The sequence below is a fragment of the Capsicum annuum genome, chromosome 1 (genome assembly GCF_002878395.1).
Source record: "Capsicum annuum cultivar UCD-10X-F1 chromosome 1, UCD10Xv1.1, whole genome shotgun sequence".
In the NCBI taxonomy this organism is placed as follows: Eukaryota; Viridiplantae; Streptophyta; class Magnoliopsida; order Solanales; family Solanaceae; genus Capsicum; species Capsicum annuum.
The window spans coordinates 95,000,189-95,025,067 of record NC_061111.1 but is presented as its reverse complement, the minus strand read 5'-3'; the positions used below and the strand labels follow the sequence as shown (position 1 = coordinate 95,025,067).

The 24,879-nt window shown below is 37.3% G+C and overlaps 3 protein-coding genes across 5 annotated transcripts; all 3 read right to left on the bottom strand.

Annotated features, from left to right (window-relative positions):
• Positions 1–100: 100 nt before the first annotated feature.
• On the bottom strand, positions 101–9,329 carry LOC124895926. Of its 2 annotated transcripts, XM_047406488.1 has the most exons (3): positions 8,901–9,329; positions 4,617–4,983; positions 101–3,777 (listed from the first exon to the last, which is right to left on the bottom strand). In XM_047406488.1, exons 2-3 carry the CDS (start codon positions 4,759–4,761, stop codon positions 3,092–3,094), a joined length of 831 nt encoding a protein of 276 aa, XP_047262444.1. In that variant the 5' UTR covers positions 4,762–4,983; positions 8,901–9,329; the 3' UTR covers positions 101–3,091. The 2 variants fall into 2 exon arrangements, with proteins under 2 accessions (XP_047262444.1, XP_047262439.1); XM_047406483.1 differs by lacking the exon at positions 8,901–9,329 and having other exon boundaries at positions 4,617–8,890.
• LOC124897818 lies at positions 1,441–2,220 on the bottom strand. Its single transcript, XM_047411362.1, has one exon. It carries the CDS (start codon positions 2,218–2,220, stop codon positions 1,441–1,443), a length of 780 nt encoding a protein of 259 aa, XP_047267318.1.
• A 1,892-nt stretch (positions 9,330–11,221) lies between the features above and the next one.
• On the bottom strand, positions 11,222–14,198 carry LOC107877725 (haloacid dehalogenase-like hydrolase domain-containing protein 3). 2 transcript variants are annotated; one of them, XM_047406477.1, is made up of 8 exons: positions 13,912–14,198; positions 13,139–13,222; positions 12,962–13,037; positions 12,790–12,862; positions 12,383–12,456; positions 12,056–12,149; positions 11,732–11,827; positions 11,222–11,647 (listed from the first exon to the last, which is right to left on the bottom strand). In XM_047406477.1, the coding sequence occupies exons 1-7, from the start codon at positions 13,990–13,992 to the stop codon at positions 11,764–11,766; spliced, it is 546 nt and encodes a 181-aa protein (XP_047262433.1). In that variant the 5' UTR covers positions 13,993–14,198; the 3' UTR covers positions 11,222–11,647; positions 11,732–11,763. The 2 variants fall into 2 exon arrangements, with proteins under 2 accessions (XP_047262433.1, XP_047262430.1); XM_047406474.1 differs by having other exon boundaries at positions 11,222–11,629; positions 13,912–14,166.
• Between the last annotated feature and the right edge of the window lie 10,681 nt (positions 14,199–24,879).

The following is a 24,879-nucleotide window of genomic DNA, read 5'->3' as shown; positions in this document are numbered from 1 at the left end:
GGTATTCAAATTCCTTCAACCAATCACCATCGAATATAAACTTGGCCTCCTTCTCCAAAAGTTTGTAAAGTGGGTTTGCAATTTTTGAGAAGTTTTTTATAAATCGCCAATAGAAACCCACATCACCAAGGAAACTACGCAATCCCTTTACTGAAATGGGAGGTGGTAGCTTCTCAATAACCTCGACCTTAGCCCGGTTGACCTCAATCCCCTTGGCTGAAATTTTGTAACCAAGGAAAATGCCCTCCTTCACCATGAAGTGACATTTCTCCCAATTAAGCACAAGATTAAATTCCTCTCACCGTTGCAAAGCTCTTCTCAGATTCACCAAACAAAGCTCAAAAGAATCACCTACCACTGAGAAGTCATCCATAAACACCTCCAAGGTGTCTTCAACCATATCGGAAAAGATAGACATAATTCATCGTTGAAAGGCAGCGAGTGCATTACACAAACCAAATGGCATCCGTTTAAAAGCAAAAGTACCATACGGGCAAGTAAATGTTGTATTCTCCTGATCTTCTGGGGCTATAGAAATTTGGTTATACCCTGAATACCCATCCAGGAAATAATACCAACCTCTTCTCGCCAACCGATCAAGCATCTGATCCATGAAAGGCATTGGGAAGTGGTCCTTCAAAGTCCATGAGTTGAGCTTACGATAGTCCATACAAACTCTCCACCATGTCACAGGTCTGAGCAAAATCAACAAATTTTTTTCGTTCGCTATAATAGTCATGCCCCTTTACTTGGGCACACATTGGACAGGCTTACCCACTTACTATAGGAAATAGGTTATACAACTCTTGTGTCAAGCCATTTTATGATCTCCTTCTTAACCACCTCTTGCATATGTGGATTAAGACGGTGTTGGTGCTCAATGGTAGGAGTGTAGTCTTTCTCAAACTGAGTTTTGTGAGTGCATATACCCGGAGGAATGCCAATAATATCCGTTATAGTCCAGCCTATCACCCTTTTGTACCTCCGGAGTACTGAGATAAGTGCCTCCACTTGATGCTCACCCAGATCTTCTGCAATAATCATAGGTAAAGTACTTCCACTGCCTAAAAACACATACCATAGATAGCCTGACAATTCCTTCAACTCCAACACCAGTGGCTCTTCAATAGATGGCTTAGCCAGTGGTGTTGGGCAATTTTTAAGATCTAGATCTAGCTTCTTAGGAGCATAAGTATACTATCCCATTCCATTCAAGGCACACACAGTCTCCTCATACTCTTCAATGCCTTCGCAATCAAAATTCATCAAGACTGCAGCCAAAGGCTCGATAATAAATTTTTCCTTTATCGGCACTTCTTGCTCATCCTCATAATAAAAATCCACAATAGAGAACACACTCATTTCCTTGTGCTGCTTCATAGATTGACATACATCAAACCAAACTACTTCAGCATTAAGCCTGAACAAGAGCTTATTATCTCACAAATCAATAAGTATGCTTCCAGTTGCAAGAAAAGGTCGACCCAAGATTATGGGCACCTCAAAATCCACAATAAAAAAATCCACAGGGAATATAAAGCTGGCAACCTTCACTAGCACATCATATAATACCACTGGCCGCTTTACCGACATGTCCGCCATCACTAGTCGCATGTTTGTGGGTGTAGGATCCCCCAACCCCAACTTCTTATTAACAGCAAGTAGCACCAGATTAATACTTTCTCCCACTTCACATAAAGCTTTAACAAAATCAAGAGACGCGATAGTGAAAGGAATAGTAAATGCTCCTGGGTCTACTTTCTTTTGCACCATAGACCTTGTTAAAATAGCACCACAATGGTAAAGATTATCCACCAGTTCGTAGCTCACTATTCTCTTCTTCGTTACCAGGTCTTTTATAAACTTAGCATACCCAGGCATCTTCTCTAATGCCTCAACTAAAGGCATATTTACCATTAGCTGCTTCAACATCGCCATGAATTGTATAAATCTTGTATCATCGGCTTTTTTCTTCAATCTATGAGGAAAGGGCGACGGTGGTTTTGGAAGAGTAGTAACCACTTCCTCCTTCTTCTTTTTTTCTTCCTCTAACTCATCAACATGTTGATGGTTAGATGTACTCACATTACTATCTAGCTTCTTAGACTCTACTGGATGGGTTTCATCAGCTTCTACCTCTTCTTCGATCACATTGTCAATCATAGCCTTGCCCACAGTAGGTCCACGTAATACTTTATCACTCCAAATGGTAACTGCCATGCAAGAGCGATCGTTCTAAGGATTCTGCATTGTATCGCTAGGCAAGGTACCGCTCTTCCTTTGATTAAATGCTACCGAGAGTTGGCTCATCTGCTGCTCTAACTACTTAATAAAAGTTGAGTGTGAATTTACTAGCTGGCTCATGAAAGATAAGTCACTCTTCATTGTCGTCACCCCAGCATCGGTAGCCTCAACTCCCTTTAATAGTTTCTCCATCATGTCCTCCATTGACATCTTGCCTGAATTGGTAGCTGCATTAGTCCAATTTCCAGGAGGTATATACAGTCTATTCCTATCATTTTTGTTCTTCCAACTCCCTTGGTCCCTATCTTTGTAACCAGCCTTGTCATAATAGTTCTGACCTTAATTCTCTTAGTTATTGACTCAGAAACCTCTTTGATTATTTAGATAGTTCGCCTCCTCTTCAAAATCAGAATCAGCTCTGCCTTACGACCTAACAGCTTTTACCTTCTCAGTCTTCTCGAATAATAAGTGTTTAGTAAGTAGATCCATCTGTGTTTTCATGTGTGCCATATCTTACTCACGTTCCTCCTCTTTCCGAAGTTGATCCATTGATATATCACTAAACATAGTAGGGCTTGCTACCACAGAATCCCTGATGTGCCAAGCTCTACTTGTCTTAGTCAACTGCTCCAACATGTCTGCAGCCTCATTGAATGTAAGCTCTATGAATGCTCCTCCTATTGTATTGTCAACTGTTGGTTTGGTTATAGAGTTCAAGGATCTATAAAAAGTCTCCATTAAATGCTTGTCAGTCATCTTATGGTTGGGGCACTGTGTCAACTTTTTCTTGAATTGCATCCAAGTTTCATGCAGTGCCTCATTTGGTAATTTTTTGAAGTTGTTGACTTCATCCCTCAACTGTAACATCCTGGAGAGCAGAAAGAACCTTTCTAGGAAAGCTCTTTTCAATTTTCTTTATAAAATTGACGGCCAACTTATTCAACCATATTGTTGCCTTGCCAAACAAAGACAGTGGGAACAACCGAAGAAAAATTGCATTTTGGCCAACACCAGGGTTATCAAAGGATTTGCAAATATTGATAAAATTCACCAAGTGCATATTTGGTTCATCCCCCGGAAGTCCTCCAAAAAACCCCTTAAGATTAAGCAGTTGTATCATGGTGCTGGTTATGTTGAACTTCACCCCAAGTACTAGTGGAGGTGGAATAATCGCTCCTATAGCACTAGCTTCGTTCAAGTCATCCTCCTTGTCATCACTATCAAATTGCATAGTAGGTTGGTAGTTTGCTCTCCCTCTAGCTACCCAATTTCTATTTATAGCTACCTCTACATTCTCCGCACGCCTCCTATTTGCTGGGTTGATCAGATCATCATCCCCAAAATACTCCTCATCATGATTAGGGTCACGAGCTGGTTGACCATCATTTTGCCGATTAACCTGTGCTCTAGCCAAGGTGGCTAGTCTATCAACTTCTTGTTGTTCTTCCACTCTACCAATTAGATGCGGTTCAGGATTGAAAAGTAATAGCGATTCTCCTGAACTTCTGGTGCGTGGAATAAATAATAATGAGCCTGTAATAAAACAAAAACAACAAATAAAGGTAAAATTTGGAAAACTTGACCAAAGGTCAATTAACAATCACAAACTTAATTGACAACCTCTCTTACGAGAGAGTAAGCGGTCGTTGTCAAATATATAATCCAACTAGGTTGGGGTTGAATCCCACAGGAAATACTGTGTTCACCAACTGTGTTCACTAAGTATTGTGGTTGTTACTATACTGTTGATCAAAGGTTCCGAATTAAACGGGGAGTCTGATTTATAAATTTTATCTCGTTATTTGTAACAGAAAGTATTCCAGTCGGTGATTCTTATTGCAATGATAATTCAATGAGAGTAGACAAATGAGAGTTATGGTTTGCAACTTATTTTGAATTTCCAATTAATCACTTCAATTGCAAGAGTTATTGAATCCTATAATTTACCCATTTGTCTCTCAACCTAAATGAGTAGATTATCTTTCAATTCTCTCAAACTTAAAAGATGCATTAATTTATTCAACTTATTTTCTCATGTGGATTGATCCTGTTAAGGCATCGACCCTTAACCCAAAGGTTAAATCCCTTAGATTCCATGTGAACCTCTTCTTTTCCAAACAAGCACTTTTCTATTCGAACAAGTGATGTTCTTGGGCTCACCCTTCAAGTTTGAAACCAAGAAAGGTCGTTATTGTGAAAAAGGGTTTATACAACTTCAGTTAACCATGGAAATCAAATATTTTCACAACCCCAAACAGCTATTCACATCAAGGCTCCCATAACCCTAGTTATGAAAGCTTATCCACACATATCAATAGAATAAGAAGAAGAAGTCATTCTGTTTCTCATAAATAAATTCAGAAATTACTTACAAAAGATCACAAGATTTGTTCTTGAATCTTCAAAGGAGAATTGGTATAAAACGTTTAGATCCACAATTCTAGCCAGAATGTCAGGTTCTGTTAAGGGTTGACGATCACGTTGGTAGACCATCGCTGGCCCGACGGTCCATCGCATGGGCCGTCACTTGATCCTCTATGATGTCATGTTCTGTTTTGTCCTAACAGCCAAGTTGGCGGTCCGCCACTTGGACCATTGCAGAGATCATTTATTTGTCACCTTCTATTTTACTTTGACGTACCCTGGCGGTCCGTCGCATGGCTGATGGTCCGCCAGTTTAACCATCAGTGACCTTTTTTTGCTATTTTCCTAAGTTTCTCCTTCAGCTAACTCCTTAACCTGAAAATACTAAAATCCAGTATTAAATACAACATCGGTTGCTTGAAAACATACAATTATCCCTTGAAAAATATACAAAATATTCCGTCAAAAGCCAAAACATCACCCAACTGTGCAAGAGTGGAAGTCAAAATTAACTTATTTGGAGAATTCCCCAAGCGCATTAACATTGGAGTGAAGAAGCAAAACAGGGAAATCACTGAAAAGTTAATTAGAATAAAATATTATTACATCCCTAAATATTGTAGAACATGCATGATTCAGGAAGACAATAAACAATAATTTTGTGTGGAGCATCTAAAATTATATCCCAAAAAGGAGGAGGAAGAAAGTAACAATCAGCAGAAGAACAAAGAAATTAACAATAATACAAGAACAATGGAAAATAAACAGGAAGGCAAGAATGAACAATATCAAAAATTAGAAGGAAAACAAAAGGGTAATAATGTAGATGAGTTTAAAGAACAGAGAAACAAAAAATAGGTAACAAAAGAATAAATAAAGATATGTGGAGACAAGAGATGAGATGGAATAGAGTAGGGGTGGCCAATTAATTTGAAGCCCTTGAAAACACAGAACAAAACACGATGCAAGAGAAAACAACATAGGATGAAACACAAAAAGTTGGCAAAAAAAAAACAGAAAAGTTGACATAGTATAGGAGGGGAATAACCTAAAGTAGGTCACGACTGGGTAATAGGATCAGTAGAAAAACATGATGGAAAAGGGAAAGAAATGGAGATAATAGTTCAATCAAATACTGATTCGACTACACAAAGAAATAAGGAACAGGGAAGTAGTAGATTAATTTCAAGTAAAGTTGGGTGTCAGCAGAAGGATCAAAGAAGCAGGTAGAGACAAAAACACTAGACACAGAGCAAAGACCTCAACATTCTAAGTAAAAGACAGAAAAAGACTACATGCAACATACTCTTGAGATTAAAAACAATACAACAACCAATAACAATGAAATTCTGGGAAGAAAATTGGAAAAGTTAGATCATTTTGGATTTCATACAATAGTTAATTATGAAATTCAACAAGGATAATAAATATTTTCATATTACTACTATCTATGCTAGATGTAGTGCATTGGACATATTGAAATTATGGGAGGAACTGAAACACATTACTGAAACCAACCAAAATCCATAAATAGTAGGGGAAGATTTTAATGTAATAATTTTAGAGGATGAAATGTTGGGTGGCTTACCATTTACTCAAAATAAAGGAACAGACTTTACTCTCTACATCAACAATTGTGAATTAATAGAGGTAAACTTCACAGAAAGTAAATAGACCTGGTGGAATGGGAGAATTAAAGAAGAGTATATTTTTAAAAGGTTGGATAGAGTCCTGGTTAATTAAGCATTTAATCTTCCCTTTCTCTGAAGTTCATCACTTGATAAGACAAGGATCCAACCATGCACCATCTTTTTATTATTTGTAATATAGAAGAATAATCCATAACCAAGCCATTTAGATTTTTGAATTTTTGGATGAAACATCCTAATTTCAAGAAAGTTGTGAGGTAGAATAGGAATATCAACTTTGCAGGAATCCTTCATAGAACTCCAAGCAAACTAAAGAATGCAAAAAAGGCACTATTAGATTGGATTAAGGTAGCTTTTGAAAATATTTTTCAAAATATTGACACCATGGAAAATGTGATTAAAGTAAAGGAAGCACGACTGGAAATAATGCCTACTGCAGCTAATAGAGTAGAATTGCACAAAGTACAAGATGGGTTAAAAAGATTTATGAAAATTGAGGAAGAATTTTAAAAACAGAAAAGCTGAATAAGGTGGTTTGCAGAGGGGGATAAAAATATCAAGTTCTTTCATTCCTATATGAAAGGAAGAAAAAAAGTTACACATTGCAGAGATTAACAAAAATCAAGGAATAAATCTTCAAATAAATGAGAGAAGGTTTTTGCATTCTTCACAGAACAGTTCTCAGAAGAAGGGGCGAGCCAAGAATAGGATTTGTTACAATGTATAACCAAGCTAATTAGTGAAGAGCAGAATGATAAAATGATAAGATTACAAAAAATAAATGAGGTTAAAAGGGTGATTTTTTTATCTCAATGGGGACAATACTTGTAGACCTAATGGTTTCTCAGGAGTATCCTTTTAGAGTTGTTGGGATATTATTGGAGAAGATAATATCAAACTAGTAAGAGTATTCTTTTGTGGGTAAGAACTGTCTAAATTTATTACTCATACCAATTTGATTTTATTTCTTAAAAAGGAAATGGTGAAAGACGTTTCAAATCTTAAACCTATAAGTTTAAGTACTTTCACCAACAGAATTATCATAATTCCTGCAAAATTCTTAGCTAGGGAACTAAATAGGTTACGCAGTGACAGACAATTCAAGGGATATGGGCTTCTAAAGTGGAGTCCTGAGATTAATCATCTCTCAGATGCAGATGATACCATCCTTTTTGTTCATGAGATAGGATATTCATCATTAAAATAATAATGGTCTTAAAGAATTATGAGAGCATCCAGAACAATTGGTCAACAAGAAGAAGTGTTTTTTCTACCTACATGACAAACCACCACTGATTATGACAACAAAGTTGAGAAGATTAACAGGTATAAAACAAGGAAACTTCCCTTTTACCAATTTAGGTTGTCCTATTTTCTATGGTAGAAAGAATAAGACTTATTCTAAAGATTTATTAAGAAAGGTGACAAGAAGGTTATTGATGTGGCAGAATAAGCTACTAACTCTTGAGGGTAAATACATTCTCATCAATCATTTACTGCAATCCACGCCTGTCTATATATTTTCAGCTATGAATCCCCCTAGAAAGGTAATTGATCAGTTACATCATATTTTTGCTAAATTCTTTTGGGCAGTTCAGGAGGTTTAAAAAGAAGATACCGGGTTGCTTTGGAAGACATGTGTTATCCCAGAAAGGAAGAAGGACTAGGATTCAGATCATTACATGATGTGTCAAAGGCCTTATTTGTCAAACTGTGGTGGAAATTTAGAGTGTCAACTTCATCTTTATAGAGTACCTATATGTGTAACAAATATTGTAAAAAGCTCCATCCTTTCATCACAAGAAACATTGGTGCTTTTCGTGTATGGAGGAAGATACAAGAAGTAAGAGAGGAAGTAGAATATGAAATTTAGTGGCAGCTAAAGGCTGGAAATTCCAGTTTCTGGTTTGATAAATGGACAAGAGTAGGGACATTATATCATGTGGAAGGATGGGAAGAAAGAGAGGAGGAAATGAAGTACAGGATTTTATCTCTAATGATGAATAAAATGTGGTAAAGCTCATAGAGCATCTGTCAGAGGAACTTATTACACATTGCTGAAACCATTAAACCATGCATTGGACTTGCAGAAAATGACAAAGCATGTTGGATGGGGAACACTAAGGGAGAATTCACTGTGAAATTAACCTATCAAATCATAAGACACATGAGAGATGAAATAGAATGGATGCAGAATATTTGGATAAAGGCATTTGTTTTAAGATAACGTTCTTTTTGTGGAGAGCATGGAGAAAATAATAGCCACTAATGATAATCTTAAAAGAATGTGGATTCACATTGTCTCCAAATGACATTGTTGTAAAGAAGGACATCTAGAGACTATGAACCATTTATTACTACCAGCCCTCATAGCTCAACAGCTATGAAGACAGTTTGCTTCCTGTGCGGGTATCAACATGGACAGACTCAACCCACGCCAACTCATATACAAGTGGTGGAACTATAAAGGCCATCCAAAGATAAGGCACATCTTAAAAGCTATTCCAGAAATGGTGATATGGGAATTATGAAAAAGGAGAAATGATAGAAGACATAGAAAAGATGTTACTTTAAATAAGATGAAATATCAATGTCAAATAAATGTGTTTCACCTCATTAAACTTCCACGGATAAAGGAGGTACCTTTCCACTAGAATGGAATGATGAATACATTGCAAGCTTACAAACCCAGACTTCACTATCTTGTAGTGAAATGGAAGAAGACGAAAAGGGTTGGGTTACATGCAATACAGATGGAGCTAGTAAAGGTAGCCCAAGTATGAGTTCATATGGTTTCTGTATTAGAAACAGTGATGGTGATCGAATCTATGCAAAAGCTCATAATCTTGGAATCGCGACTAATATGAAGGTTAAGTCAATAGCAATCCTAAAGGCTGTTAAGTACTGTCTTAGTCAGAATTTTCTCCAGATACATTTGGAGACTGATTTCCTTGGTTTAAAAATTATGATTCGAGAAGAATGGAGAGTCCCCTGGATGCAAAAAGAGAGTATAGAGGAGATTAAAGATCTTATGCTACAGCTAAACATCCACATCAATCATACTTTCAGAAATCGAAGGAGAAAGTGTAAGTGTAAGTGTAAGTATGGGTGTCTAGATGACAAAACGCGAATGAGAAATGAAAGGGGCATCTGACATTTCTAAGTCCATTCTACGTAATTGTCTACATATAATTATTTAATTTTTTAATGACATGTCACCATTTGTGCTTCATGCTTAAGTTAATAGTCTAAAAAAGAATTTAAAATATTGTGATGTAATGAGTTGAAGAGTTTAGGCCAATGGCATCGATAGGCACTCAAACTTATTGCCAAAATTCACTTAGACACCTCAACTATGGCCTGTACCTATCAGGCCCCTAAACCCTTCGAATTTTGATTCAATTGGGCATTTTTTGCCTACATGGCACTGTGCGTGCTGTGTAATCTCGAGAGGCGCGTGAATAGTAATTTTTTTATTAAGTTACGAATAGAAAAGTGCCAAGTGGCACTGAGGGCCCCAATTTTTTTTTTTTAATAAAACTAAATTTAAAAAAAAAAGCCTCCAACATATTTTTAATAAAACAAATTTCTTTTAAAAAAAACCTCCAACATAATTCCTCCCTCCCCCCCCCCCCTCCCCCTATTTCATCTTCTTCACCATTCTTCTTCTTCATTCTTTTTTTTTGCTACACTTAATTCTCCTACCATTTTTTCTACTTTTTTTCCTTTCTTGTTCTTATTTTTGAATTTGATTTAAAAATTTGTTGTTGTTAATCTTATTCTTTTCCGCTATTAGCGTGCCGAAAACAATAAAAGTTCGCCAAAAAAAATAAAAGTTTGCTACATTTGAATTGTTGGATTTTCAACATATTATTTATAGCAAGAGTCAATGAATGTAAATTCATGTAAATAACGACAAAAAAAAAATCAGTCCAAAAAAATGAAAGTTTACAGTGAAGTGAGATAGGGTGATGGCGACAACTACGTGTGTGTGTGTGAAAACGCCGGGGGAAAGGGGTAAAGAAGACGACTGGGTGGGTGGGGGATGCTTGAAGACGCGGGGGGGTGAAGAAGACGATGATGGGGGTTGGGGTAGGGGTGTTTTTTTTCTTTTTTCTTTTTTAAATTAAGAAATTATTATTAAATAAATAATTAAATAAAAAATATCAGCAATTCCATGTATAACTTTGTTTTGCCATGTGTTTTTTTTTAATTGGTTAATTTTTTCACGTCATCACGTGTATGCAACACACTTCAACCTTTTGTTGATTAACAAAAAAATGTCCAATTGAATCAAAATTTGTGAGGGTTAGAGGCCTGATAGGTACAAACCATAGTTGAGGTGTCTAAGTAAATTTTGACAACAAGTTTAAGTGTCTATCGATGCCTTTGGCCAAGAGTTTATATAATAAAGGTTCAAGTAAAACTGTCCCATTTACATACAAGTACAAGGATCTAGAAGACTATTTCGCCAATAATAAATAGTAAAGTAAGGAGTTGATGCAAAATAACAATAAATTTTATATTGGTAGGAATGATTATCTAAGATATAAATAGTTTAAAGAGTAACAACATGAAGTAAAAAATTTATTTACATATGAAATAAATAGTGGATAGATATAAATGGTAGTTTTTTCTTTACAAAATATATACTTGTGGATTAATTTTTGTATTTGAAATATTCCAAATCATGATTTAAAAACACCTCAAATCAAGCTTTTTAGAGAATTTGGGATTTCATCTCATGATATGAAATCAATAATAAATCGCCCAACCGCTGATTTCATCTCATGATTTCAATTAATCAGATGAAAAAAGCATTTCCAAACGCCATGTATAGACAAATCATTAAATGGCAAAAAAAAAAAAAAAGCAGCCCTGTGCAGAACATACCCATAGTTCAGAAAAGGACCGAACCCTAAGAATGAGATGTAGACAATAAAGTAAATACGAGAAATTACACCTTCTCCAAATTAGCTTACAGGCTACTTACTTCAACTAGTTTTACAAATCACACCAAACAACAAATATACTTAAACTGTAAAGAGTTGAGTACAACCAAAGTAGGCTGTGATTAAAACTGGGAATTCAAAAGGAATGAACGTTTGGGGTGAGTTTTCAGATTGCTTACTGAATCATTCCCTCCAAAAACAACTTTGGATGCTCATAGATGTTTCTCTTATTATCATGGTCTAATAACAGTACAAGTATGCAAAACTCCAAGCATGATGCTAATAAAAAGCCTCTATAGCCTAACTTTATAATTTAGAACTGAAGCATAGATGATTAAACGATAACACCTCGGCACCCAAAGACGAACAGTATTTTGATGCTTCCTCTATAAGTAATACTTGATTGTAGTCAAGTTGTATCTGCAGTTATGGAAACAACAGTGAGATATTAGTGATATTTAGTAATATGAGATGTTTTACAAGGAAATGAAAAGGAAAAAGAACAGATATTCTTGTCCTTACCATCCAGATGGTAGAGCCATTATGAAAAAAAGCTAGGGCGCTGTTAGAATGCGGTTTTGTATATCTGCGAACGACTTCACATCTACACCCCATTGCCTGAAATGCACATTTTTGTGAACGAAATTTCTTAACCATACTACACATTGACGTTCTTTGTATAGTTGGTGAAAAGTAGAAAAAAACTTAATTTTTTGCAACAGCTTAAAATGTTAAGCTGGATGGTGTTGATGGAGTAGCTATAATATTACGCATCTTTTTGTTGCGCTAGACATTTGCTAAGGAAATTGTGGATATTTAAATATATCAAGACATTCAGAAGCTTACCAGCAGTCAATTCCAGCAGCAGTTGCTCCCCCTTTATCAGCCTTTTCATCATCTCCGACGTGAACAGTTTTTATTGCTTCCACACTGATCTGATCTACAACATCGCAAAACATGGTAACGGCAACTTCTTGTAGCCACTTTCAGGTTTATTTGACAAATGTATTAGTATCAAATTAGAATTTTAGTAAGCCTAGTTCAAGGTCATATATAACTAGAAAAAGTGGTTAAAGAAGTCAATTTAAAACATTAAACAAAAAAAAATGCTGAAGTACAAATACATTCTATCGTTGGGTTAATGAAAGATATCGAAGTATTTGAACCACATACCTAAAGCAGCTCTGAATATCTTTATATCTGGTTTTTCATGTCCAACTTCTGACGATATGATAACAGCATCAAATCTATAGATGGAGAGCACAAAAAGTAAAGAGATAAATAATGTATCTTCAAAAATTTCAAGCAGGCATTGCCCTAAATAATGTATCTTCAAAAATTTCAAGCAGGCATTGCCCTTGCCAGTTCATGCAGATGAGAATTCCTAGTAAATCTGAAGGGTTTAAATCATACAACTATTTCCCACAGTTTCAAGGCTCAAACTTAAGACCATTTAGTTCTTTATGTATATACCTACTGAAATTCAAGACCAAGGACCATATTTGACAACCGACATAAGGTAGTTTAAATCCAAGTGTTCTTGACAATGAGCAAACATAAAAGAAAGGATTGATGCTTACAGATCCAACACATTCAGATCTTTCAATATCTTCCTCAACCGGGTGTCGAAGTTGGATACAACGGCCAGTTTGACTGTCCCAAGGTTCAGTAATTCAGAAACAAAAGGATCGCAAGAAAAGTTCATTACACAAATCTTATGTCAGGAGTAAAGTAATGCAGATACTTGATAACCTCCTGAACGTTTCAGAATCAATATGGCGTCATAGGCTCCAGCTGGAAGATGCCATGCCTCACCACTTGCATAGTGCTGATTAAAGCAAATACTTCAGGTAAAGCAGTCATTTCTAACTTATAATTTCTAAAATATGTTTTGAGTCTTCATCTAGGTAGCTACTAGCAAGAAATGACCTCGTATACTTCTTCAAAGTAGGTATTGTCACTACAACCAGTTGCTTCAGAAACAATAAGCTTCCAGAAAGGTCGGCCATCATCCTGCCAATTGACATAATCTTCAGTTGATTGATAATGTCAAAGGACCAGCAAACTCTATGATGAAAACATGAAGCTTAACCAATAATTCAATTTTAGGACAATTTAATACTTCAGCGACTGGACATTATTCTAGATGTTTTTGAATGACTTAAGAGAAAATGGAGGTGCACTGCCTGTGACTTTTTGTTTCATAAAGAAAACCTACATGAATTAATAACTGTTCCGATCCACACAGATATGCAGAATACACGGACAAAGTACATTTCAAAAAGGACAATTTTCCAAAACAAAGGCGGGGAAAAGGTCATCCCCTGGAATGAAACATTATTCAAAGACAGTAGGCAAGGCACTAAAGGAAGTGAAGTAGGGTCGGCAGATATAGGCTTCTCTATTACCTTATTTCAAACTATCAATCTCTTTGGCTAGTTATTTCTACAATGCTACGTGGAAGAACTAAGTCGTCACAAGCTAAAATAGCTTGCTAATATTTGCATGGGAAACCCAGCGAGAGAAAGCCCTCCGACTCTCCCAAGGAGGGGTAATAGCAAGAAGAGGAACACATACAACACGAGAATATACGAATAAGTTTTAGTTTTCAAAGAAACAATTACTTAAAAGACATCAGGCATACTGGATTTTCCTTTTTTCACATGTGACAAACGAGCATGAACTCCAGCAAAGCATAACACCTGATAACGAAGATTTTCTGGCCATGGAGCAGCAAAAGCTCTTTTGAAACCTTGCTTTATTTCGGCTGGAGAAGTTGTCATCCCTAAAATTAGATAAAGTGCTTTTAGCAATCTTTCTTAAGTAACATAGCGATATTAATGTGTTCGCTGGACCTTTTTTCACTGGATTAAAACGTTTGCTTGAAGAAAAGGCTAAGGAAACACATTTAAGCTCACTTCAACATTCCAGGGAAACTATTCTGAAGTTGGTTCACCTAATAGCTGTTGTTTTCTGCTGCATAATTAGGACTTCATGTAGATACAAATAGAATGCTAATACTACATGTATCATTTATCTTTTAGTTGACTCATGGTGAAATGACAAGGCCATGCTCTGCTAAAATTATTGATTTGATATAAAGGTAGACACAGTTAGAAAGCAGATAGAACCTACTAATAGATAAACCATAACGAAGCACTACTAATGTTTCTTTTCATTTGAGAAAATAATCCTTAAACCTTTTGCAGTTGTATCATCATGCATTGCAATTCAAGAAAGAATTTCTTGCAGTAAATTATCTCAATAAAAGGAACAACACATGTGTTTCTGAATTTGAACTGAAGTAAGTCACAACTCACAAATTCGAAACAGCTCAACAAATTAAGATGGGCTTGTAACAAACAGAGGGATTGGGGCAAATGAGTGAGAAAGGGAATTCGCGACTAAAATGAGCCATAAAAAGTGTAAAGATACACAAATAGGCCACCACTCTAAAGTGGAACCAGAATAAGCCAGTCCGAATTAATTATTCCAATGTACTTAACTTTTTTAACGGAGGCATTAAAGTTTCTTTAACAGTTCAATTGAGTATAAAACGGAATATATTATTCCGACTTATAAGACGGAATATATTATTCCGCTTTATAAGTCGGAATAATATATTCCGACTTTTATTAAAAGAAACTTCTATCGTCTTGTAACTTGGCACTGGTCTCTCACTCCATCAACACCCAAAGAACCAAAACAAAAATCCTCGAATCGTAAATCAAATCCAAAAAAGAAGGTTGAATCCATTGTTCTAATTCGGTAGTGGTCCCCAACGTTTTAAAAGAAAAAATTTGAATAAAATTATATGGATTAATAAGGTAGCGTAATCATTCAATAAAATTGGAATGAAAGTCACGGTTCAACGCGGAAACCCATATATGATTTGTCATGGCTTAGATCTAAATTTTAATAGATATAATTTTTTGATATTTATACTAATAATAAAGAGCATGAACCCGTGTTTCGTGTTCCATGTTTTATTACGAATCTGTGTGCTTTCCTCTGCTTTCCTCTGTTTTATATTACTTATGGGTGCCGTATTTATATTATGTAATCTGCTTCTGTGCTTTACTATGTGTTTGTGTGGTATCTCGTGCCTTGAGCCGGGGGTCTATCGGAAACAACCTTTCTACTTCATCAGAGGTAGAGGTATGGACTGCGTACATCTTACCCCCCCAGACCCCACTAGGTGGGAATACACTGGGTTTGTTGTTGTTGTTGTTGTTGTATAATAATTAGAAAAGATTACATAATTGAGTTAATGGCATCATATTGATATAAAACAACTATATTGTAATTAACTAAACATAATGCTAACTTTAAATTTTACATTTAACAATAACGCTCAACCCCTCTCGTCCATCTCCTGGTGTATGGAAGCAATGCATCATCATCCTCCAGCTCACTAAATCCTGGTTGTAGATGGAAGATCCTCTCCCAACACCATATCTTAACATGATAAAATAAATTATTTAATTTCCTACAAAAATAATGATAACCGTGGTGTCCAAACCATCTTGCGCGCACCTCGACTAATTCCACGGGATGCCTGCCACCTCCCACTAGCAACAGATACCAAGTAACTCTATCCATCAAGTCTAGAACAGATGGGAAGAAATCACTTAGTTTTATCTCTGTTGGAAATTAAACTAGAGACCTCATGGTACTCATCCCAACTCATCGAACCACTAAGTTTGGGTGCACAAAAATAATATATTTTAACTATATTGTAACATACAACACTAAGTTACTTGAAGGAGAGGAAGAAATCCTCATAAGTGACTCGTCTCTCCGATAGATGGCTGACAGTGTGACCTGTATAAGAATGTCATGCCAGTACTGTGCTACCCTACCCTAACTGTAGCTCCTAACCTCATGGATGGGATCTAGAAAGGATAGATATCATAGGCTGATATAAGACCCCCCTGAGTATAATAAGTATGTGTAGTCGGACAATCCTCTCAAGCCTCTCAACCAGAGTATGATCTCTTATGGGATCAAACTATAACTGATCTCAAAGGTAGCGAGTAATGGAATGGATAGTCATCCAACTCTTACCTCTAATATACCGATCTAGTCCAGTGAGTTTCTGTAGCATAGTACACCATGGGAAATCCCTTTGTGCAGCATCCTGCACATACACTTGACGACCATCGATGTGCAAACCAAACATAACCTCACATACACTTGATGACCATCGATGTGCAAACCAAACATAACCTGCACATCCGGTAACGTGGTCATGACCTCGCCGAACAGTAAATGGAAGCAATGACTCTCCGACCTTCATCGCTCAAGAATGGCCGTCAGAAGGGAACGATCGTATTGCATCCTACCTACTCGTACAACATCATATAATCCAGATCTGGATAAATGCTTCACAAAACGGTTGTGAGGCGAGTGTGTACGGAATAAAATCCAAGTATCGCCCATCCAATCATACCTCATACAATGGTTATCTTGCCTTTCCGACCAACTCTGACCTATGGTTCTCTTATAAGCGGAGAAGTGTACCATATACAGGATCAGGGTTCACAACACGCTTCATTTTTAATATCATGTACACCTATTTTTGTTAGTGCGAACGCCTTTTTGATTTAAGATTAGTCTTCTTAATTTACGTCTAAAATTAAGTCTTTTCTAGTTAGTGGAATATTAATGTTCTCTTAAAGAAAGAGAATGTACAGACATATTGAATGTCCGTCACTATTAGTAACAAATCATTATAGAGAAATCGCACAATGAATCAATCAACGCACATTCACCATCAATCCTAACACTCTAAAAACACATATGCGTAGAATCAATCAATTAGGGAATTTAAGAAATAAATACCTAAAATGAAGCTTTTGGAAAAAGCCACCTCTGATCGAGCTTTCTTATGTTTTTTTTATGGGTAAAAATTTTTATTCAGAAGGTACCAAGATGGTACAAGACCAAGTACAAGATTTTTCTTATGCTTATGACTGGCATTCTCGGGGACACCTAAAAAAAGGAGTCTATTAGGGGAGATCCAAACAGAAAGACATTGGATTGGTTATTTGCCCTCAGAAACAAGAAGTTCTGGTCCGGGAGGGATAATATCAACCACTTAATGCCTATCTGACGCATCCATTATGGTTATCTCATATCCCTTTTTTCTTTTCATATGATTTTGCTTACTATACCTGCTGTTGTGGCATTAGAAACTCTATTCTTACTCTTGCTGCCGTTGGGATAATCTGGCCCCTTTCCCCTGTTCCCGCCTACGTATATATGATATTTTGAGAAGTGAACATACTCCTTTGTAGCAGGGTCCGGGGAAAGAATAGGGAAGGTTATTTCACTATATTTTTTACTAGGGAGAAGGCCTACCAAAAAATCTTTTTTTTATTGGGGCAATAGCTTCGAAAAAACAAATTGTCAATCTTTTCTTTCATCTCGGGATAGATACGATCGGGGGATAGGCTAATACAAACCCCTTAGGTAAAACAAAAAAACCACGTTCAACCCCCTTTTTCCCTCTAAAGCCCCTCGCTCCACTCATTTTGGAACTTCTAATCAGACCTAGCTTGGCTGAACTTGGAAGGACATAGATCAAAGGGTCGTTCATTAGCCTACTAGTCAAATTCAGGAAAAAGAGGGATTGAATTTTCTAAATGATCTTTTGCACTTTTCAACAATTGAATCTTATTTCGTAGCCTTCCATATACCTTTACCCAGGTCGGAATTTCCAACTAATCGCTACCTAGGTTGAAATTTTTGAAAAGATCACTACCCAGGTCAGAAACTTTTTTTACGATTCGAATTTTTAAAAAAAAACATTAGGGACCACTACCGAATTAGAATAATGGATTCAACCTTCTTTTTTGGATTCGATTGACGATTCGAGGATTTGGATTTTTGTTCTTTGGGTGTTAATGGAGTGGGGAACTAGTGCCAAGGTACAAGATGACAGAAGATTTATTTTATAAAAGTCGGAATAGATTATTCCGACTTATAAAGCAGAATAATATATTCCGTCTTATAAGTTGAAATAATATATTTCGTTTCATACTCAATTTAATTGTTAAAAAACTTTAACGCCTCCGTTAAAAAGTTAGGTAACTCAGAATAATTAATTCCACGCTTATTTTGGTTCCACTTTAGAGTGGTGGCCTATTTGTGTATCTTTACACTTTTTGTGGCTCATTACAGTCACGAATTCGTGAGAAAGGTCTCTCTATCCTCAGCAAAAGAGGTATCTTGTTGGGAATTGTTAATGCTATATAGAGTTACCTAGTACATGTTGCTGGTGGGAAGTGGCAAGTATCCCGGAGAATTAGTCGAGGTACACGAAAGTTAGCCCGGACACCACGAAATTACAAAAAAATAGGTATCTTCTGTGGAAAAGTATTGGGAATATGGAGTTCTGTGAACCCTGTGTTCGGGAAGCAGAACACAGTCGGCTTCAGGTCTCCAATAATTCTTAAAAGAAAAGGTACCCCTAATTACATTCATTTAGATCTTTGTAATCCTTTTTGCATCCCAACAAAAGGTGGTGCCAAGGAAAGTTTGAGTTTATTTTCTGAAAAATAAAAGTGATCTTTTTGTAACTTTGAAACAATGGAAAGTTCTGATTCAACTATTGAAAGTAAACACTATCATGTATGCTCTTTGACCTAACATAAAGGAACAAAATCGCTTGTACCATTGTCTTGGAGACTATTTTATTCCGTACAAGGATTTCTTTAACAAGCAAGCATTATCATCTTTTCCTTTAAATTCAAACATTTCGTGTTGATGCATGTCTTTTCTTCCTCAAATTCATCATGTAAGAAAGTTGTTTTTAACATCAAGTTGTTTTAAAAAAATTTTGAAACTGGTAATGTTGATTCCTCAACATTAAGAACATGTTGGAGACCTCCCAAAAAAAAAATTGTTAGAATCAACCTAGATTACTTACAAAGAACCTAAAAGATCGACTATTGTTCAGCTTCTTCTATACAATGTTCTTTACACCAAAAATAAAGAGTTGCACTACGCTTCCCTTTAACTTTCTGGATGGAGTTGATTCTGTTTTCAAAACATCATCAATTCCTTTCCTTCCAAATTGTTCTCCAAATGCAAAATGGAATTACTCCCCACCATTTTTTAACCCCCTCTCCTAATCCAACAGCTCAAGAAATCTGATGTCTGTTCAGTCATAGACCACTTGGTCTCTGCTAAACTTAGAAACAGAGACCATAATTGTGAGGTAGCTTTGCAATGAAGAAACAAATGACTATTTGTCTCTCTTTCCTCACACTCGAAAAATAAAAACACCTCGAGGCAAGCTGAAACTTCCTTCTCTGTAGTCTCTCATGAGTGAGACAAGCTTTTCTAATCACCAACCAAGCAAAGCCCTTGACTTTTGTTGGTGCCAAGCTTTTTCAGGTTTTTTTCCATGGTCCTGGTCAATTCTCCGACTGCAATTCAGCTTCCTTTTTATTAATTCTGTTCACGGTGAACATGTCATCATTTTCATGCGTCCACCTGATAGTGTCAGGGGCTGCGGAGGTGCCTCTGAATCCCTCAAGAACTAGCATTAGTTCCCCTGTCCACCTCCCAATCATTAAAATACCCTCTAAAAGCGATATTCCATCTTTGTCCAGACCAACTTTCAGCCACTGTTACATTAGGCCGATTAGAAATACTGAATCAACCGGGGAAAATCTGCATCAACGTAACCCGCAAATCCACAAATCTTGCCAGAAAAGTATTTTGTTACCAGCTCCACCTTGTAGCGTATGTTGTTTGACAGTTTGGACCAAAGGTTCCTGATAGTACTCCACACTGAGGTTCCGTATGGACTAGATACAACATTAGTGCACCAATGGTCTGTCTGGCCATACTTGTTTCTGATCATTTCCTTCCATGAGCCTGTTGTTCCCTATTGAATATCCAAAGCCACTTCATAGGTAGGGAGTTATTTGACATTTAAATCCTTGATTCCAATACACCAAAATTTTTATCTAACTGCACAACTTGTGCCCTCCTTGTTCCTAACCACAAAAAATCTCTTCTGAGCTTGCACGTCTTTTTGGACACTTCAGTTGGAATAAGGAAGAGAGACATGACATAAGTAGGCAAAGAGTTCAACACAGAATTGATCGAGGTGACTCTACCTCCAACTGATAAATATTGTGGCTTCCAGTTTGCAAGTTTCTTCTCTGTTTTCTCAACAGTCCCAACCCAAATCTCCCACATCAAGCTGTTCTAATTTCAAACCATACATGGCAATTACAACAAGCAGGACATGTATGGCTCGACGTTTAACATGTGAGGAAAGTATCATTCAAATCAACCCCTTGTACCTGACTATAGCTCTTTGCAACTAATCGTGCCTTGTAGCTACAACCCTTGAAATACCTTCATTTTTTCTTGAAGACCCATTTGCAACGAACAATTCTCTTTTCTGATGGTGGCTTCACAAGAGACCAAGTACTATTTTTGTGGATAGACTCGGTTTCTTCATTCATTGCAAACAGCGTTTTGGCTGAATCCATGCTCAAAATTGCCTCTAAGTACTTTGATAGTTCTTCATCAATTTCTTCAGTTTTTGTGCCATTTAAAAACAAATGCAATAAAGAGTTTGAGAGTTAGTATTTTACTTTTTATGAACCTCTTCTTTGGAGTGGCTTTGTGAGGTTATCCTCTTAGAATGATAAGAGTATTTACTCTAGTTTTGAAATGTCTTATGTGTACTAGTTGATATAGTAAATTCCTCCTCCACTTGCGGATTAGGTTACATTGATTGAAACACGTTAAATTTATATCTCCTTTATTTTCTTAACTTACCATTATATCATCTCGCATTGTCTTGATTTTATACAGGCTCGCTCCCTCCTTTTCCAAGAATTCATCCACTTCCCTTTACTACAAAGGGCCTTCTCTAATAGGGAAAAGCCTTCCATTTTCATCAAACGACCCGGCCTCCCCTGACTCTTCCACCGTTCGGGCTCCTTTTCCTCCCTATGGTATGCTCCCCCGACGCAGGCCTACCACGCTTCGCGCCTGCGGCATTTTCGCCAAACGGCCTTTGCCAGTAGTGCCATCCTCCCTATTGGTTGTATGGGCGGGTTGTCCCTCGTTGCTGTGTTATTTGTTGTTATGGATTAAAGGAACAAATGACAGGTGGTTAACACGTTCCACTGTGCCGAGATGTGAGGTGCAGATGGTGATGATCACCTCGGGGTCTAGCGCCCTTGACAGGCACTCCAAAACCAGCCAACGCTTGTGAAACCCGGATCGGTCGGTCCTCCCTTCATCCGTCCGGAGTATTATCATTACAACGCTGCTTGGATAATTCTACACTACCTTGGTTCCCAATCCTAATAGAAGGTGTAGTTCACTACACCAGTTAACAGTGATGATATATGAAGAAAGTTATATCTACAATCATAAATAAGCTGAATGTAATACCCCGTACTTTTCCTAGCTTGAAAAATTTCCCAAGAATGTTAGAAGCTTTCTTTGAAAGATGAATCCACTTTTGTACACGTGGTATTTTCAAGATTTTCACTTTTTATCATGTGGGGAATCGAATAAGCTTTCCATCGATATCAAATTCGCCCAAATCCGACACCCGGGTGAAGAGTTAGAGCCTTTTTAGTGAGACAGTGTATCATCTGAGCCTTCAGCGCATCGCGGAGATAGCTCAAATGGCAATTGTCAATTTCCAGTGTTACTCCGCGATAGTGGCGCGTTGTGCCAAACTTCCAGGTCGCAGACAAGGTGGCAACGCAATAGCTCCGCGTCGCGCACCGTGCAATTTCCCATTTGTCACTTTCCAGTGACTTGGCGCGATAGTGGCGCGTCGCGCCAAGGATGAAGATCGGGAAGTTTTCTCAGAAATTAAAGACACATCTAGGGTTTTGGGGTCAATTTTCCACCCTTATATATACCCAATAACACGTGATTTAGTCATTCTTTACCCAAAATATACTAGTTTTTCTCAAGTTTCTCTCAAGAACAAGCTAGGGTTTCTATTAGGGATTCAAATTCAAGAAGGTTTCACCGTCAATCCTCAAGAAATCACATCCCAGGTATGCATAGTGTTCATTCATGGACTCCTTTCGTCTATGAAGCCCAAGAATCTCTTTTCTAAAGTCAAAATTTTAGAATTTCTTTATGAACTTCATGTTGGGTTTATTTTGTTTATGTTGAGAATGATCAATTGAATTCAAATCCATATTGGGTGATTAATGTTATGTGGAATTGATTTGTATAGATGTATATTCATGTGAACCTATGATTAAACCCTAGGATGATGAAATTAGATGTTGAATCATGATGTGTAATTGTTGTATAATGGTGTCTACATATATTATGCCTATCATGTGTTTGATTAAATGCCGATATGAAGGAAAAGTGCTCAACTAGCATGATATTATGAAATCCCCATGTTTGTACAAGTTTATGTATATCACATGTTTGATGAAGTACTTCAATATATGAATTATGAATTGTGTTGTTGGTCATGTATTCACGTAAGTCATGCTATGTCAGTTTCTTTCCATCGAATCCTGGGATACTTGTACACGACAATTTAGCTGTGTGCCTAGAGCCATGACAGGTTTTCACGATAATCTTATTCAAGCCATGATCAGTAGAATTTAGTCAGTCCCATGATCAGGAAATCTCCGTAAATTCAGTATCCATCAGATCAGTCCTACTCAGTAATTTCAGTAACCGCAGTATTCCTAGAAATCTCAATAACTTCAGTACTCTCAGTCAGTCCTCAGAACTCAGTACATTCCGTCAGTCAATGGAACTCAGTAAACTCAGTTTAGCTCGGGTAAACAATATCATTAGTATCAGCTCAGTTCGGTTAATCAGTTCAGTGTCTTTCAGATGGAAGTAGGATTCAGCACCGAGCGAGCCTAGGGATGGGGACTCACCCGCTAGATATGACTGAGATCCCTAGAAGCAATCCCTAAGTTCCAGAACTACGTAGCCAGTGTAGGTACGAGATGTCACCCGTTAGATAGGACTGACATACTCAGGGATCACCCGTTAGCGCATTTAAATGTATAGGACTAATCCCAGGGGTCACCCACTAGATTAGGACTGATTCCACAGCAGTTGTCTTTACTAGTGGCGCGGTACTGACACCCTTCCAGATGAGGTTACAGGTTGGATCCCAGTTAGCTTAGGATAGGGCATGTCGATTAGATGAATACATCCCACAGTTTCAGTTATAGAATCAGGACTGTCAGATACAGTCAATTCAGCTCAGTAGTATAGATTTAGGACTGTCAGATACAATCAATCCTTATCATTATAAATAGACCCCGGGATCACCCACCAGACAGGACTGATCTCAACTATGGTCAATCAGTGTCAGTATCATCAGATGTATAGATCACCCGCTAGATAGGACTGATCTCAAATTCAGTTACTCAGATACAGTACGAAACTCAGCTAGTTCCATCAGGTTCAGGACTGTCAGATACAGTCACTCATGTTATCAGTTATATCAGTTATCAGAACTTATGTTATTAGCATTCAGCTTCAGAACTATCAGATACAGTCAACCAGACCAGTTCTTCATAATCAGAACTGTCAGACACAGTTATCCATGTATCAATAACATAGTATCAATCCCACAATATTCAGTAATACATCAGTTTCTCACTCATCAGTGACTCAGATGTCAATGTCAGTAGACTCAGTATTCAGTCCTATCATGATCTCAGTTACAGTTACGTATGCATGCATGTATTCTCACGTTCATGTTAGTCAGTTACTATTGTCCATGCATATGAACCTATTGCATTCAGCCTGACACATTTGCGCTATGGTATCTTATACCATAGGTTTAGAAGCACGAGCTCCAGAGAACCAGTAACATCCCAGTTCAGTGATCAGAGTTAGCAGTGAGTCCTCATCCTTCGAGGACATGATGATCACATTACTATTTCAATTTTCAGTTTATTTTAGTAGTTGGAGTTAGTTGGGGACATGTCCCATCAACTCCTTATTCAGACAGTTTAGAGGCTTTCAGACTACAGTATGTTCAGACAATTATCTCAGCTGTTTTGGTATTGTTATACCATATTTTTTTTTAGTTATGTACTAGTATTGAACCTTATGGCCTTTCAGTTCATGTTTCCGCATTTACGATATTATTACTATTATTCAGTGCTCAGTTTACAGATATCAGTCATGGGTTAGCTTGTGGTCCTTTGGGGTCATGGGTACCGTGTAGCGTTCCGGGTACCAGATTCGGGGCGTTGCAAACTTGGTATCAGAGCCTAAGTTTCAACAATGTCCTAGGAAGTTTGAAAAGCTGCATCTAGTAGAGTCTTGTACATGCGTGTGTTGTGCACCACACTTATGTGCAGGAGGCTATGAGGTGTTTTAGTAACAGCTTCCCTTCTTTCAGTATTCATGTCGTGCCAGTGAGCATAGGCTTAAAGTTAAAACTCTCAGTTTAATCCGTTTCTCTTTCTTCTACAGAACATGCCTCCTAAAAGAAGAAACGGGAATCAGTCAGCCCCTCAGCCCGAAGAACCTTTGGGCGAACATGTTTCTCATACGGAGTTCAGGGCCGCATTCACTACTCTTACACAGTTAGTTGCTACTCATAATGAATGACCAGCTGTCATTCCGGCCAACCCAGTGGCCAATTCAGCTGCAGCCAGGATTCGGAACTTCAC

Excerpts from the sequence above, each read along its gene's own strand:
- LOC124897818 (XM_047411362.1), bottom strand. The coding sequence starts at position 2,220 with ATGGCAGTTACCATTTGGAGTGATAAAGTATTACGTGGACCTACTGTG.
- LOC107877725 (XM_047406477.1), bottom strand. The coding sequence starts at position 13,992 with ATGACAACTTCTCCAGCCGAAATAAAGCAAGGTTTCAAAAGAGCTTTT. Across the intron at positions 12,863-12,961 it reads GATTCTGAAACGTTCAGGAG|TCAAACTGGCCGTTGTATCC; the intron begins GTTATCAAGTAT and ends ACCTTGGGACAG. Across the intron at positions 12,150-12,382 it reads GATATTCAGAGCTGCTTTAG|ATCAGATCAGTGTGGAAGCA; the intron begins GTATGTGGTTCA and ends GCGATGTTGTAG.
- LOC124895926 (XM_047406488.1), bottom strand. The coding sequence starts at position 4,761 with ATGCGATGGACCGTCGGGCCAGCGATGGTCTACCAACGTGATCGTCAA. Across the intron at positions 3,778-4,616 it reads AACAAATCTTGTGATCTTTT|GCTCATTATTATTTATTCCA; the intron begins GTAAGTAATTTC and ends GTTTTATTACAG.